This window comes from Periplaneta americana, chromosome 14 (genome assembly GCF_040183065.1).
Source record: "Periplaneta americana isolate PAMFEO1 chromosome 14, P.americana_PAMFEO1_priV1, whole genome shotgun sequence".
Classification (NCBI taxonomy): domain Eukaryota; kingdom Metazoa; phylum Arthropoda; class Insecta; order Blattodea; family Blattidae; genus Periplaneta; species Periplaneta americana.
Genome location: NC_091130.1, coordinates 4,145,737 through 4,158,597, shown reverse-complemented (window position 1 = coordinate 4,158,597; position 12,861 = coordinate 4,145,737). Strand labels below are relative to the sequence as shown.

General features: G+C 40.2%; 1 protein-coding gene across 2 annotated transcripts in view; it reads left to right on the top strand.

Annotated features, from left to right (window-relative positions):
* Positions 1-12,861, top strand: part of LOC138713092 (pyruvate dehydrogenase phosphatase regulatory subunit, mitochondrial) — a 275,506-nt gene that overhangs the window by 31,575 nt on the left and 231,070 nt on the right. For both annotated transcript variants that reach the window (XM_069844855.1, XM_069844854.1), the window contains exons 10-15: positions 1,727-1,890; positions 4,809-4,957; positions 6,881-7,082; positions 7,300-7,389; positions 8,669-8,848; positions 9,687-9,887. In XM_069844855.1, coding sequence (XP_069700956.1) covers positions 1,727-1,890; positions 4,809-4,957; positions 6,881-7,082; positions 7,300-7,389; positions 8,669-8,848; positions 9,687-9,887 — 986 coding nt within the window. The remainder of the gene's footprint in view (positions 1-1,726; positions 1,891-4,808; positions 4,958-6,880; positions 7,083-7,299; positions 7,390-8,668; positions 8,849-9,686; positions 9,888-12,861) is intronic.

The window sequence follows — 12,861 nt, the reverse complement described above, 5'->3', positions numbered from 1 at the left end:
ATCTCATCTTCAATGATGGGTGGAAACAAGTTGCCAAAATAGCTCAACTTGCTTCTGGGGTCAGATCAAACATCGCTTTAAATCTTGAAAGCGAACTCATTAGGATTGGAGTTATTTGGAATAGATGGCGTAGATTACTAGATAACAGAATATTTAATCTGTTTTTGAGGGAAATTAATGTGGATAGAAGTTGGCCGTAATAGCACGTCTTCTCATTTTGCATTAAATCGAAGGCTACAGCAATGGGTTTCAGAACTTCATACTATTCTTCTCAAACTCAACATCTTTGAAGGTTGGCAATCCCAGTTTTTCACATAAATATCATGTTTGAATTGCAATATTTGAGAGATTGAGCCATAAAGAGAATTCCATCGAGTTGGGCAAGGAAACTTTAATGAATATTTCAAAACATCTGATATAATTTCTGAGGATTTGGGTCTCCTAGACGCATTCCATAATGCTGAACAATTAGCAAGTGTTGGGTGATGGATCCTTGATGCTGCTGGAGATTTCTTTATGGCATTAAGGAAATCAGTTGTGGCAAGAAAACTAAGTGTATGGCTAGCACATCTGAAATGGGTAGGCAAATAACACAAAAGTTCATTCTTCAAATCCAAATCCAAAACTTGAAGGACAAGAAGAACAAGAAAGTATTTTGAGTATTTGAAATACAAAATACATCAATTTTATGTATTTAAATAGAAAATACTTTCTAAAATCCTTGCAAATTACAAAATACAAATGTTGTTGTTGTTTTCCTAATGTCAGGCATTTGACAATAAAGTCATTTGACCTCTTGCTCTCCAATATGTTAAATGGCAAGTTGTAGCCAATTTAAGTGAACACCATATTTTAACGTTTTGGTGGCTACTTCATTCACACACAACCCCCAGAATGTCTGCAGGACCACACCTGCTGTTGGTCGACGGGTCCATTGGACCTAGCTGGGAGATCTTGTTGATCACCAGCTTTCCCTCCTTAAGCCACTGGAGGACGATTTTAGTGCCATAGCAGGTCAGCACTAGGAACAGAAAAGTAGAAAGAGGAGGAAGGAAAGGGAAATAAACCCCTAGGCCTCGAATGCTCTAATCCGTCGGGGTCGAAGAAAGTAAGACTTCAGTCAGAGAACTGGATAGGAAAGGGTAAAGAGGGAATTAGGTATTGAATAGAGGAAAATTATACCAAGTTCAGTCATTAACTCATCAAGCTGACCAGTGCTAATGGATGAGTAGCCCCTCCCTTTAGTTCAGCTCGTAAAATTATGCTTACTAACAGGTGCACCACGGGAAGGTAGGGATGGGACATTGGGTATTTGTCCAGGTTGGTTCCTTAAACCCTTCAATGGGAAGAATTAATGGCTCCCCCCCCCTCTGTATCCGACAGATACCCTTTTGTTACTACACTGTTAAATGAGTCCTACAGTGCTGTTATTTTACACTGTTATTTGTATGAAACAGCTACTAATTTTAGTAGTCTAAATTATGAGTCTACACTGCTTATAAGTAGACTGCTAGATTTATGAAGTGGGCCCCTAGACACTGGAAGAAGACAGTCGTTAAAGAACAGAATATATATAGAAAAAAAAATACATAAAGATACTAGTAGTATGTAATACTGACAATACAAATGTATTTCAAATACTGCCCAGCCCTGTGTGTACGTAACTTGATGAGTTTCTGTGGCAAGTGCCAGATTTTCATGCAACTCATTTTGTGTTGGTGAACAGAAAGTGATTCTGACCCCAGAGAAGGTTTGCATCCGTACCGAATAGCGTACACCAACACGTTCGGCAAGCCACACTGGTTCGACTTCGTGAGTGACGAGTACTCTGCCTGCCGCGAGCAGGTGGGCATCAGCGACTACTCGTCCTTCACCAAGATAGACTTCTGGGTGCGTATCTGGGCTTGTATGATTATTCTTGTTTGTGAAATATTGCTTGAAAGAGATCAATACAGTTGATACTCTCGCCGGTTGTGAAGTTAGTCCTGTTATCCATGCAAAAAATCACTGAATCTGTCAGAAAGATTATGCCAAAAAAAAAAATCAAACATTTGCCACCAAAAAGTTTATTTCCATCATTTTTCTGGAGTAGGAGAAGTGCATTACTGGTTGAAGTGAAGAACCAAATTACAGTAGAACCCCTTTTTAACGAATCTCTGAGAGATTCTTTTTTTTTTTTTTTCCTTAAAAGAGGGTTTTCATAAAATGAAAAAAATGAAAAGGAAAGACTAAAATAACCAGTACTAACGTGTGTTATATACCAAACATTATAAGTTCTTAATCATTTAATTAGGCCTGCACTTATCATTTTACTTTGGGATGCAACATTTTAATGATCTGATTTGAACCATTTTCTTGAAGGACACCATGTTTTTAAGAGTTGGCGGTTGTACTGTCCTTTCTGAACCCCCTATATGAAAGGAGGACCACACCTGTCTTTGGTCAGCGGGTCCTTCGGACCTAGCCGGGAGGGCTTACTTGAGTCCACCGACCGTTCCCACCTCTGCCTCCTGTAGGACGCATCTCTATGCCGTGACAGGCTAGCATAGATAATTACCTGTTGGTCCGTGGGAGATATTTCATTTCTCTCCTACCACTCATTTCTGAGAGGCATTCCCCGATCCGCCACCTGGGGACGCGCCCTCTAGGGGTTACAGGTTCCCATATGAATCAATAAAGCGAGTCATAAAAAGAATAAGTTACAGCGAACAGGCAAAACATCAAAATTCAAAATGGAAAGAATCATTCAAAGATCCAAAACTAATTCCTGATCTTCCTCGAAAATCTGCCGTGGCCATGTTTAGTTTGATTACTGGTCATGATTGCCTCAGTAAACACCTCCATCGTATTGGAGTACTGAATTCACCTAAATGCTTACTGGCTAATTGTGAAACTCTTAGGACATTTGTGGACCTTCCATCAAAATATTGGGAAGCAAGAAGGATGATGACTTCATTGTTAAATCCAGAGCATTAGATACACACACACACACACACACACACACACTTATCATTTACAATAAATTTCATTACGATATTTTCTAACTCTTGGAATAGTGAGGCACGAATGTTTTCCTTTTGGTTGAACCCTAACCACACTGAAACTCGGCATTGAGCATTTCTTCTTTCCTCTTCATTATTCCCCATGATGAAGCAGTTGGCAAACCTTGCTTTTTTGCCACATGCGATAGTGTTATTATTTTCACTTTCTGTCTGGTAGCTAATTTCTTCCTTAGTCATCATTATAAGGATGTGTAAAGTAACAAAAAAAACTTTAACTCTAAATGAGAAAATAATGAAGCAAGCTATCACAGTTCTCTTTATTAATGGCTCATTTATCATTGTTGACTTATATACAGAGGTGTGAAAATTATTAGAATAATCTTAATTTTAAAGGTTTTTTAATAGTTCCTTCACAAATATTAATTGCATTGATGAATATTGGTATATATTACTGTACTGAGGTAGGATATATTTACTACTAACAATGCCGGAAATCATTGTTGTACATTGATATTTTTCTTATTTTACAATTGTTATGGGAATTCAGAAATTATTATATTATGTTGGCAGAATTGGAAACACCAAAAATTATATGCACAAAACAGATGTATATGTTCATTTCAAACTTCACAACAATGTAAACGCAAAGAACAATTTGTTTAAAGCATTTCTTAATTAATTTTTTATGTTTCCAATTCCGCCAACATAATATAATAATTTCTGGATTCCCATAACAATAGTAAAATAAGAAAAATACCAATGTACAACAATGCTTTCCGGCATTGTTAGTAGTAAATATATCCTACATCAGTATAGTAATATTATATACCAATATTCATCAATTCAATTAATATTTGTGAACGAACTATTAAAAAACCTTTAAAATTAAGATTATTCTAATAATTTTCACACCTCTGTACAGTGAAACTTCCCAATAGCGGACACCGCCGGGGAAAAATTAAATGTCCGTTATTGAGAACTGTCCGCTATTTAGAAAATCGTTAGTATGTATACAGTACATTAAAATTTCTCACACGTATTCAACACTATATTTTACAGTACAGTACAGTAGACAGTGAGATTGTTTACAGTATTCATCCAGAGAGAAATCGTACCAGTAAATGTTTTGTAAATGAAATAAACATCAGTCACTGTACCACTTCACCTTACACAAAGAAATCTAGACTTGCATTCTCAGTGTTTGATTTTAAAATAACATCCTTGTTTTTTAAAATTTCACTAACCTGAACTTTTCCCACATTAAACTTTGTGGCCAGCTCACGAACACTTAATTTCTCCTTCTCACTATGCTTTACAATATCCACTTTCTCTTCTAGTGACAAACGTTTACGTTTTTGTGACATTTTTAACGTGACTGTACTTCCGAACACTCAACTTGACAAACTAAGAATGTACGGACTGCTCACGTACAGTACCACAACTAACAACTGTGCTGCTTACCTTCAATAAAGTACAAGAATGTTCAAATGCATGATAATGATTGTTGCAAAGAATTCCTTTAGAATCCCGTTTAATTTACAACCGTCTTTCTCTTTTTTTTTTTTCATGCTGTCCGTTATTTGGAAGTTTTAATTGTTGTTGGAGATATATTTCAGTGTCCGCGTCCGTTATTGAGAATGTCCGCTATTTGGAAGAATTTTATCATAAGGGCCAATGTTATTTTGCAGGGGAATTTTAAAATGTCCGCTATTCAGAGGAGTCCGCTATTGGGAAGTGTCCGTTAAGGGAAGTTTCACTGTACCATGTCGTTCATGCATGAGAATTAATTGTCTTTGTTTTCCCCAGTCCAAAGGAACAGAAGTGGTGGACTGCCTGCAGTACCTGTGCTCCAATGATGTGGACATCCCTGTCGGAGGCATCATCCACACCGGCATGCAGAACAAGAACGGAGGCTATGAGAACGACTGCAGTCTGGCCAGGCTGGCTGAAAACCAGTGAGCATCAATCTGTATCCTTCAGTCTGATTGTTCCATTTTGGATACTCCTATTATCCATCCATCATATCACTGGCCCCTCATTCATCTAGTTCAGTGATTCCCAACCTGTGGTCCACAGGAGTCTTCAGGTGATATGAAAAAAGATATTACTACAACTTACTGGTGGAATCAAAACAACTCCAACAGATTCTATGAGATTCCTCACTATAGTCCCGTTGCTCTAATTTCCGGCAGCCAATCGCGTTGCAGGTCGGGTACATTTAAACGTGTGCATTTTGTGATTCACTGATTCATTTCTTAAGGCTCGATAAATACTTAATATAATCGCCAGCCATTTTAGCTCTTTCGTTGGCGTTCGCAGAAAGCACACGAAGACGCTATTTGCCGCTCAATTATTTGCTGAATTACATTGTGTTTGATTAATTATCATAGGAGCTACGACATGATAATGTTTAACGGTGTGGCAAATAGATTCCTCGTATGGTAGCTCGGCAACGTTAAGAACAAAAATGGCGAACGATACTACCTACCTAGACTTTATAGAGCCTTCACTTTCTAAGACGTAAGCAAAGAGGAGGAGTCACGCCGGAAATAACAGCATCGCGACTATAATATTAACAGCATCAAAATGACAATACAAGAAAAAGCACTGATTCAATATGAAAAACTTATCAGATTACCAGGAAACAATTGGTATTCATACAATCCTCTCTGTAGATTGAAAACTCAAAAAAGTTTCATATCCATGGTTCAAGAATTAAAACAGAATATCAATATCCCGAATTTAAAAGAAAACTTACAAATTAAACCAAATCCTTTAACTCTATTAAATATAGAATGTAATCTAAATTTAACAGAAGAAATACTGAAATCAGAATGAAACAATTGTCTTTAGAGACAATTAATATTAGGTACCCTCCACAAAACTGGCTTCATTTATACACTGACGGATCCTTGATCTCCAGAGAACAAGGTGCCGGTGCAGGTGTTACGTGCTGTCTCTTCTCACTTTATAGATCTCTTGGATATGGAACAACAAGTTTTGATGATGAAATCATTGCAATAAGTGAAAGTCTCAGGAATCTTCTATGCCACATCAATAAATTTAAGAATGCAGTTATATTGTCAGACTCCAAAGCAGCTATTCTATCAATAGTCTCTAAACACACACCTTCATCTCAAACAGCAGAAATAACTAAAATGCTCTCTCAGTTAATATCACTCAATAAAAGAATTGTATTCCAATGGATACCATCCCATTGTGGAATCCTGGGAAACGAGAATGCGGATGCTTTAGCAAAGAAGGGCAGCACTGCTACTTACAGACCTGTTACTAAATCTACGTATTACTCTGTGAAAAGATTTATTAAATCTACATACTTAGACTTCAACAAACAAAATTTGATAACACAATCTCAAGGGAAAAAATGGAACTCTCTGCATCATAATCCACAGTTAATTCCCGATTTACCACGAAAATCGTCTGTAGCTGCATTTAGATTGGCAACAGGCCATGACTGTTTGGCCAAACACCTGCATAGAATTGGAATATATCAGTCCCCTAACTGGCCATTGTGCAACTCAAACCAAGAAATGGATTCGGAACACCTCAAAATCTGTGCTTCAGTGGCTGGCCATGATAATATCTTTGAAAAATATTGGAGTGCAAGAGGTCAAATGACTTTATTGTCAAACGTTTGGCATTAGAAAACAACAACAACTTAGTTGAACTTTACCACATTCTCTGATTCTATCAGCTTGCTGGAATGTATTTTATTTATTTGATAATGTTACTGGTAAAGCATGAGGGCACTTCACTTTATTATGAGAATAAAGAAGTTAGTGGCACTCAAAGTTTGGGAACCAGTGTTATGTTCTAGTTCACCTATTTATCATTTGTTCATGAATTGATGGTTACAGCTACATGATGATCGCCCCCACCATCCAGCAGACGCGCTGCAAGGCTTGGATCCAGAGACATCTGCCCAACTCTGTGTCGCTGTCTGACGTGACCTCCATGTACACGGCCATCTGTGTGATGGGCCCGTTCTCACGCATCCTGATGTCAGAGCTCACAGACACCGACCTCAGCCCGAAATCCTTTCCCTTCTTCACGTTCAAGGTCAGTATTAAGTGCAGTTGAGGATGAAGAACCCTTGTGAACAGGTGGATACATTAAGAAGATTGATTGATTGTTGTTATTGTTATGTTAATTCCTTTCCTTCCTCTGGTTGAGTGGAAGAGAAGGCGTCACGGCTTAACTGTTGCAGAATAAATGAAGCATTATTATCTTAAGTTCGCTGTGTGATGAAACCCATGAAGTCTTGTCGCTGTTGCAGGAGCTGGACGTGGGGCTGGCAAACGGCATCAGGGCTATGAACATCACCCACACAGGCGAGCTGGGTTATGTGCTCTACATTCCGAACGAGGTGAGGCTCTCTAATAATTATACCTACCACATCATCCTCATAGTTCATGGGTAGTAAGAATATAGCTTAAGTACTTTCACGAGGTTTGTATGAGCACTTCCGTAACCACTAGAACATACTCATTTTCGTAAGAATAAAGACATTCTACCTAACGCGAATATATGCTCATCTCAAGAGTGTTCTTGATCATTTAAAAGTTAGTATATACCTGAGAGGATAAAAAGGAAAGAGGGAGTACTCCAGGCAAATATGCTTGAAATTGGTGCGACGGATATGACGTCAAACTACACCTTTTACGCCCCATAATCCACTGCAAAATACCGCCAATTGCCAAATATTAAATTGGTACTGTCAGTTTTGGTCATACGTAAACGGATTAGAATGGACCTGGAGGTAACAGGACTACTAGCAGATTATTATATCAATGTATGTTTCACTGTATATTTATTAAAAGTGTTATGGTTGGACATTGACTGAACACTTCATTTCCACATTCTTTCACTTGTCAAGAAGGAAGTTGGCATTCCTTCACATATTAAAGCATAGGAGGACATATCAACGGACATATTCTGCGTTGAGGCGAACAGAATATTAGCTTATTTATAAAAAATAACACCTCTGAACTTGACTACACTTTTGAAATATTCACAACAACATGAAACAATTTGTAATCGTAATAATATGAACAAAACAGCTGATAAACACATCGGAAAAAGAGATGAACTATGGGTAATTTGACGGCCATACTAGTACACCTTTTTGGTTCCACCGTTTCAAGCTTATGGCCTGGGGTTGGCGTTACCTATCCCCTTTCACCACATTGCACTGTGATGATCAGTTTTTTTTTTATATATAGACTTTCACATGCTATCGACATGCTGTAGAGGTTTGTGTTTTGATTTTTGTAAATTTTGATAATGGGCAAGCAAGGAAGCAAAGCAAGCCCCATTTCGAACCCATACAGTCGTACAGTACACCACAGAAGTAAACAAACTGCGTTCAGCGCTCAGCTTCTCTTGGCCCTGAGTGCCACGAGTGCCTTTGGCTGACCATGAAAGAAGAAATCACTTCTTACATAGCAGTGACTCAATTTACATCCATGAGGTTACTGGACATTGTTTAAGCAATGTATTGTCTGAAGTGCCATCACATTTTGTTTTGTGAGTTGTCTGACACCTCTTAGATTCTCTTGTAACATAATGACTGTGGGAACAGATTGTAAAGTAGTAGTGGGAAGAAAAACTTTGTTTGGATTTGAAGCCAGGTCTGCTCGTTGCAGTTCGCCCTGCACGTGTACTCGCAGCTGATAGAGGCGGGCAGGAAGTACGGGATGCAGCATGCGGGCTACTACGCGATGCGCTGCCTGCGCGTGGAACGCTTCTTTGCGTTCTGGGGCCAGGACCTGGACACCACCACCACGCCCCTCGAGTGTGGCCGCTTCTGGAGAGTCAAATTCGATGTAAGTTGCAAAGTATGACAAAGAGTTAGAAGAGGGCTTGTTTTTTAAAACGACGAATTGAACTGATGACAATTCACAAGTGACAGATTACAGAATTTTTATTTCAGAAAAATATGATGTTGTTCAATACCTTGCATCGGACAATGACATTCTTGCTTATGTCCATAACAGAATCTTAAAATATGTCAATAACAGAATCTTAACATATGTCCATAACAGAATCTTAAAATACGTCCATAGCAGAATCTTAAAATATGTCCATAACAGAATCTTAAAATATATCCATAACAGGATCTTAAAATATATCCATAACAGAATCTTAAAATATGTCCATAACAGAATCTTAAAACATATCCATAACAGAATCTTAAAACATATCCATAACAGAATCTTAAAACATATCCATAACAGAATCTTAAAACATATCCATAACAGAATCTTAAAATATATCAATAACAGAATCTTAAAATATGTCCATAACAGAATCTTAAAATATATCCATAACAGAATCTTAAAATATATCCATAACAGAATCTTAAAATATATCCATAACAGAATCTTAAAATATATCCATAACAGAATCTTAAAATATATCCATAACAGAATCTTAAAATATGTTCATAACAGAATCTTAAAATATATCCATAACAGAATCTTAAAATATATCCATAACAGAATCTTAAAATATGTCCATAACAGAATCTTAAAATATATCCATAACAGAATCTGGTACAAATTGCCAGCATAGTTTTTATTCAGTGATTGTCTTCATTTTCGTCCCCGTTGCCATGTCGGTCTGGATATCATGTTCACTTAGTTACTTTGTCTCGTCCTGCAGAAGGATATGGACTTCATAGGCCGAGACGCTCTGATGAAGCAGCGTGATGAGGGCGTCAAGCGTATGTATGTGCAGCTGATCCTGCAGGACCACGACCACGAGGTGGACATGTGGCCCTGGGGCAGCGAGCCCATCTACAGGGACGGCAAGTACGTGGGCGCCACCACCACCACGGGCTACGGCTTCACCTTCAGGAAGCAGGTCAGTCCGACAACGATGTACTAGTGTTCTTGCATTAGGTTACTCAACAGTATTCTTGAATCACAGTCAGTGACAACATACATGTGGATTTTCTTCTATTGTCTTTGTGGAGTGGGGTATTTGAGTCTGCGCCTCTATTTGCTGATATTGAGACAGCCTCGTAAACACATTCCTAGGGAGCTTTCAATAACATCCGATATTGACTGTTCAGTTCTTCACGTGTAGTAGGTCTACTAAGAAATAACCCCCATAACCAGTACTCAGCTGGATTTATGTCTGGTAACCTAGAAGGCCAACTGTTCGAAAAATGCCTACTAATTACACACGATTACCAAATGTGTCCTGGAGTACTGTTTTTACATTATACTAAACATGCGGGGATGTTACTGTGAAACGGGCAGGTCTCTCAGCTGCTTCGTTCTCCTTGTGTAGAGAAATTTCTGTTTTGGCAGGTCAAATGACCATTTTTTGTAACTTTGCCGCCCTCTCCCGTCCAAACGACCGGGGATAGAGAGTTGTCCTTTACACTGAAGATAGAGTTCGAGGAGCTCTATTCAACGCACTCATCGGCTATGTCCTCAGTGCACGTACTGATGAGTTACGATGGCTAGAATGTCGAAAATCAGTTTGTGTTCGCGATTGCCATTTTGAGGCTATCGTGTAAGAAGTAAGTCAAGGGGGAATACAGGACCCCGTCCCGTTCCTCGCTATCGCCATTATTTCCGGAATTAGAGGCTCAAATATTTTAGGTACCCGAAAAATAGGGCTGGAAAAAAGTGCGGCGGATTTGCCCGATATTAGCGGTGATTATTACTGAACATGCGGGGATGCTACAGTTAAAAGGACGGCCCTCTGCGCCGCGTCGTTCTCCTTGTGTAGAGAAATGTCTGTATTGGCAGGTCAAAATGACCCTTTTTTTGAAACTTTGCCGGCCTCTCCCGTCCAAACGCACGGGGATAGAGAGTTGTCCTTTACACTGAAGATAGAGTTCGAGGAGCTCTATTCAACGCACTCATCGGCTCTGTCCTCAGTGCACGTACTGCGGAGCTACGGCGGCTAGAATGTCGGCGGAAGGGTGGTCTAAACCCTTCCCCTTTTTTTCTCGAAAATCAGTTTGTGTTCGCGATTGCCATTTTGAGGCTATCGTGTAAGAAGTAAGTCAAGGGGGAATACAGGACCCTGTCCCGTTCCTCGCTATCGCCATTATTTCCGGAATTAGAGGCTCAAATATTTTAGGTACCCGAAAAATAGGGCTGGAAAAAAGTGCGGCGGATTTGCCCGATATTAGCGGTGATTATTACTGAACATGCGGGGATGCTACAGTTAAAAGGATGGCCCTCTGCGCCGCGTCGTTCTCCTTGTGTAGAGAAATTTCTGTTTTGGCAGGTCAAAATGACCATTTTTTGAAACTTTGCCGGCCTCTCCCGTCCAAACGCACGGGGATAGAGAGTTGTCCTTTACACTGAAGATAGAGTTCGAGGAGCTCTATTCAACGCACTCATCGGCTCTGTCCTCAGTGCACGTACTGCGGAGCTACGGCGGCTTGAATGTCGGCGGAAGGGTGGTCTAAACCCTTCCCCTTTTTTTCTCGAAAATCAGTTTGTGTTCGCGATTGCCATTTTGAGGCTATCGTGTAAGAAGTAAGTCAAGGGGGAATACAGGACCCCGTCCCGTTCCTCGCTATCGCCATTATTTCCGGAATTAGAGGCTCAAATATTTTAGGTACCCGAAAAATAGGGCTGGAAAAAAGTGCGGCGGATTTGCCCGATATTAGCGGTGATTATTACTGAACATGCGGGGATGCTACAGTTAAAAGGATGGCCCTCTGCGCCGCGTCGTTCTTCTTGTGTAGAGAAATTTCTGTTTTGGCAGGTCAAAATGACCATTTCTTGAAAATTTGCCGGCCTCTCCCGTCCAAACGCACGGGGATAGAGAGTTGTCCTTTACACTGAAGATAGAGTTCGAGGAGCTCTATTCAACGCACTCATCGGCTCTGTCCTCAGTGCACGTACTGCGGAGCTACGGCGGCTAGAATGTCGGCGGAAGGGTGGTCTAAACCCTTCCCCTTTTTTTCTCGAAAATCAGTTTGTGTTCGCGATTGCCATTTTGAGGCTATCGTGTAAGAAGTAAGTCAAGGGGGAATACAGGACCCCGTCCCGTTCCTCGCTATCGCCATTATTTCCGGAATTAGAGGCTCAAATATTTTAGGTACCCGAAAAATAGGGCTGGAAAAAAGTGCGGCGGATTTGCCCGATATTAGCGGTGATTATTACTGAACATGCGGGGATGCTACAGTTAAAAGGACGGCCCTCTGCGCCGCGTCGTTCTCCTTGTGTAGAGAAATTTCTGTTTTGGCAGGTCAAAATGACCATTTTTTGAAACTTTGCCGGCCTCTCCCGTCCAAACGCACGGGGATAGAGAGTTGTAGGACCCCGTCCCGTTCCTCGCTATCGCCATTATTTCCGGAATTAGAGGCTCAAATATTTTAGGTACCCGAAAAATAGGGCTGGAAAAAAGTGCGGCGGATTTGCCCGATATTAGCGGTGATTATTACTGAACATGCGGGGATGCTACAGTTAAAAGGACGGCCCTCTGCGCCGCGTCGTTCTCCTTGTGTAGAGAAATTTCTGTTTTGGCAGGTCAAAATGACCATTTTTTGAAACTTTGCCGGCCTCTCCCGTCCAAACGCACGGTGATAGAGAGTTGTAGGACCCCGTCCCGTTCCTCGCTATCGCCATTATTTCCGGAATTAGAGGCTCAAATATTTTAGGTACCCGAAAAATAGGGCTGGAAAAAAGTGCGGCGGATTTGCCCGATATTAGCGGTGATTATTACTGAACATGCGGGGATGCTACAGTTAAAAGGACGGCCCTCTGCGCCGCGTCGTTCTCCTTGTGTAGAGAAATTTCTGTTTTGGCAGGTCAAAATGACCATTTTTTGAAACTTTGCCGGCCTCTCCCGTCCAAACGCACGG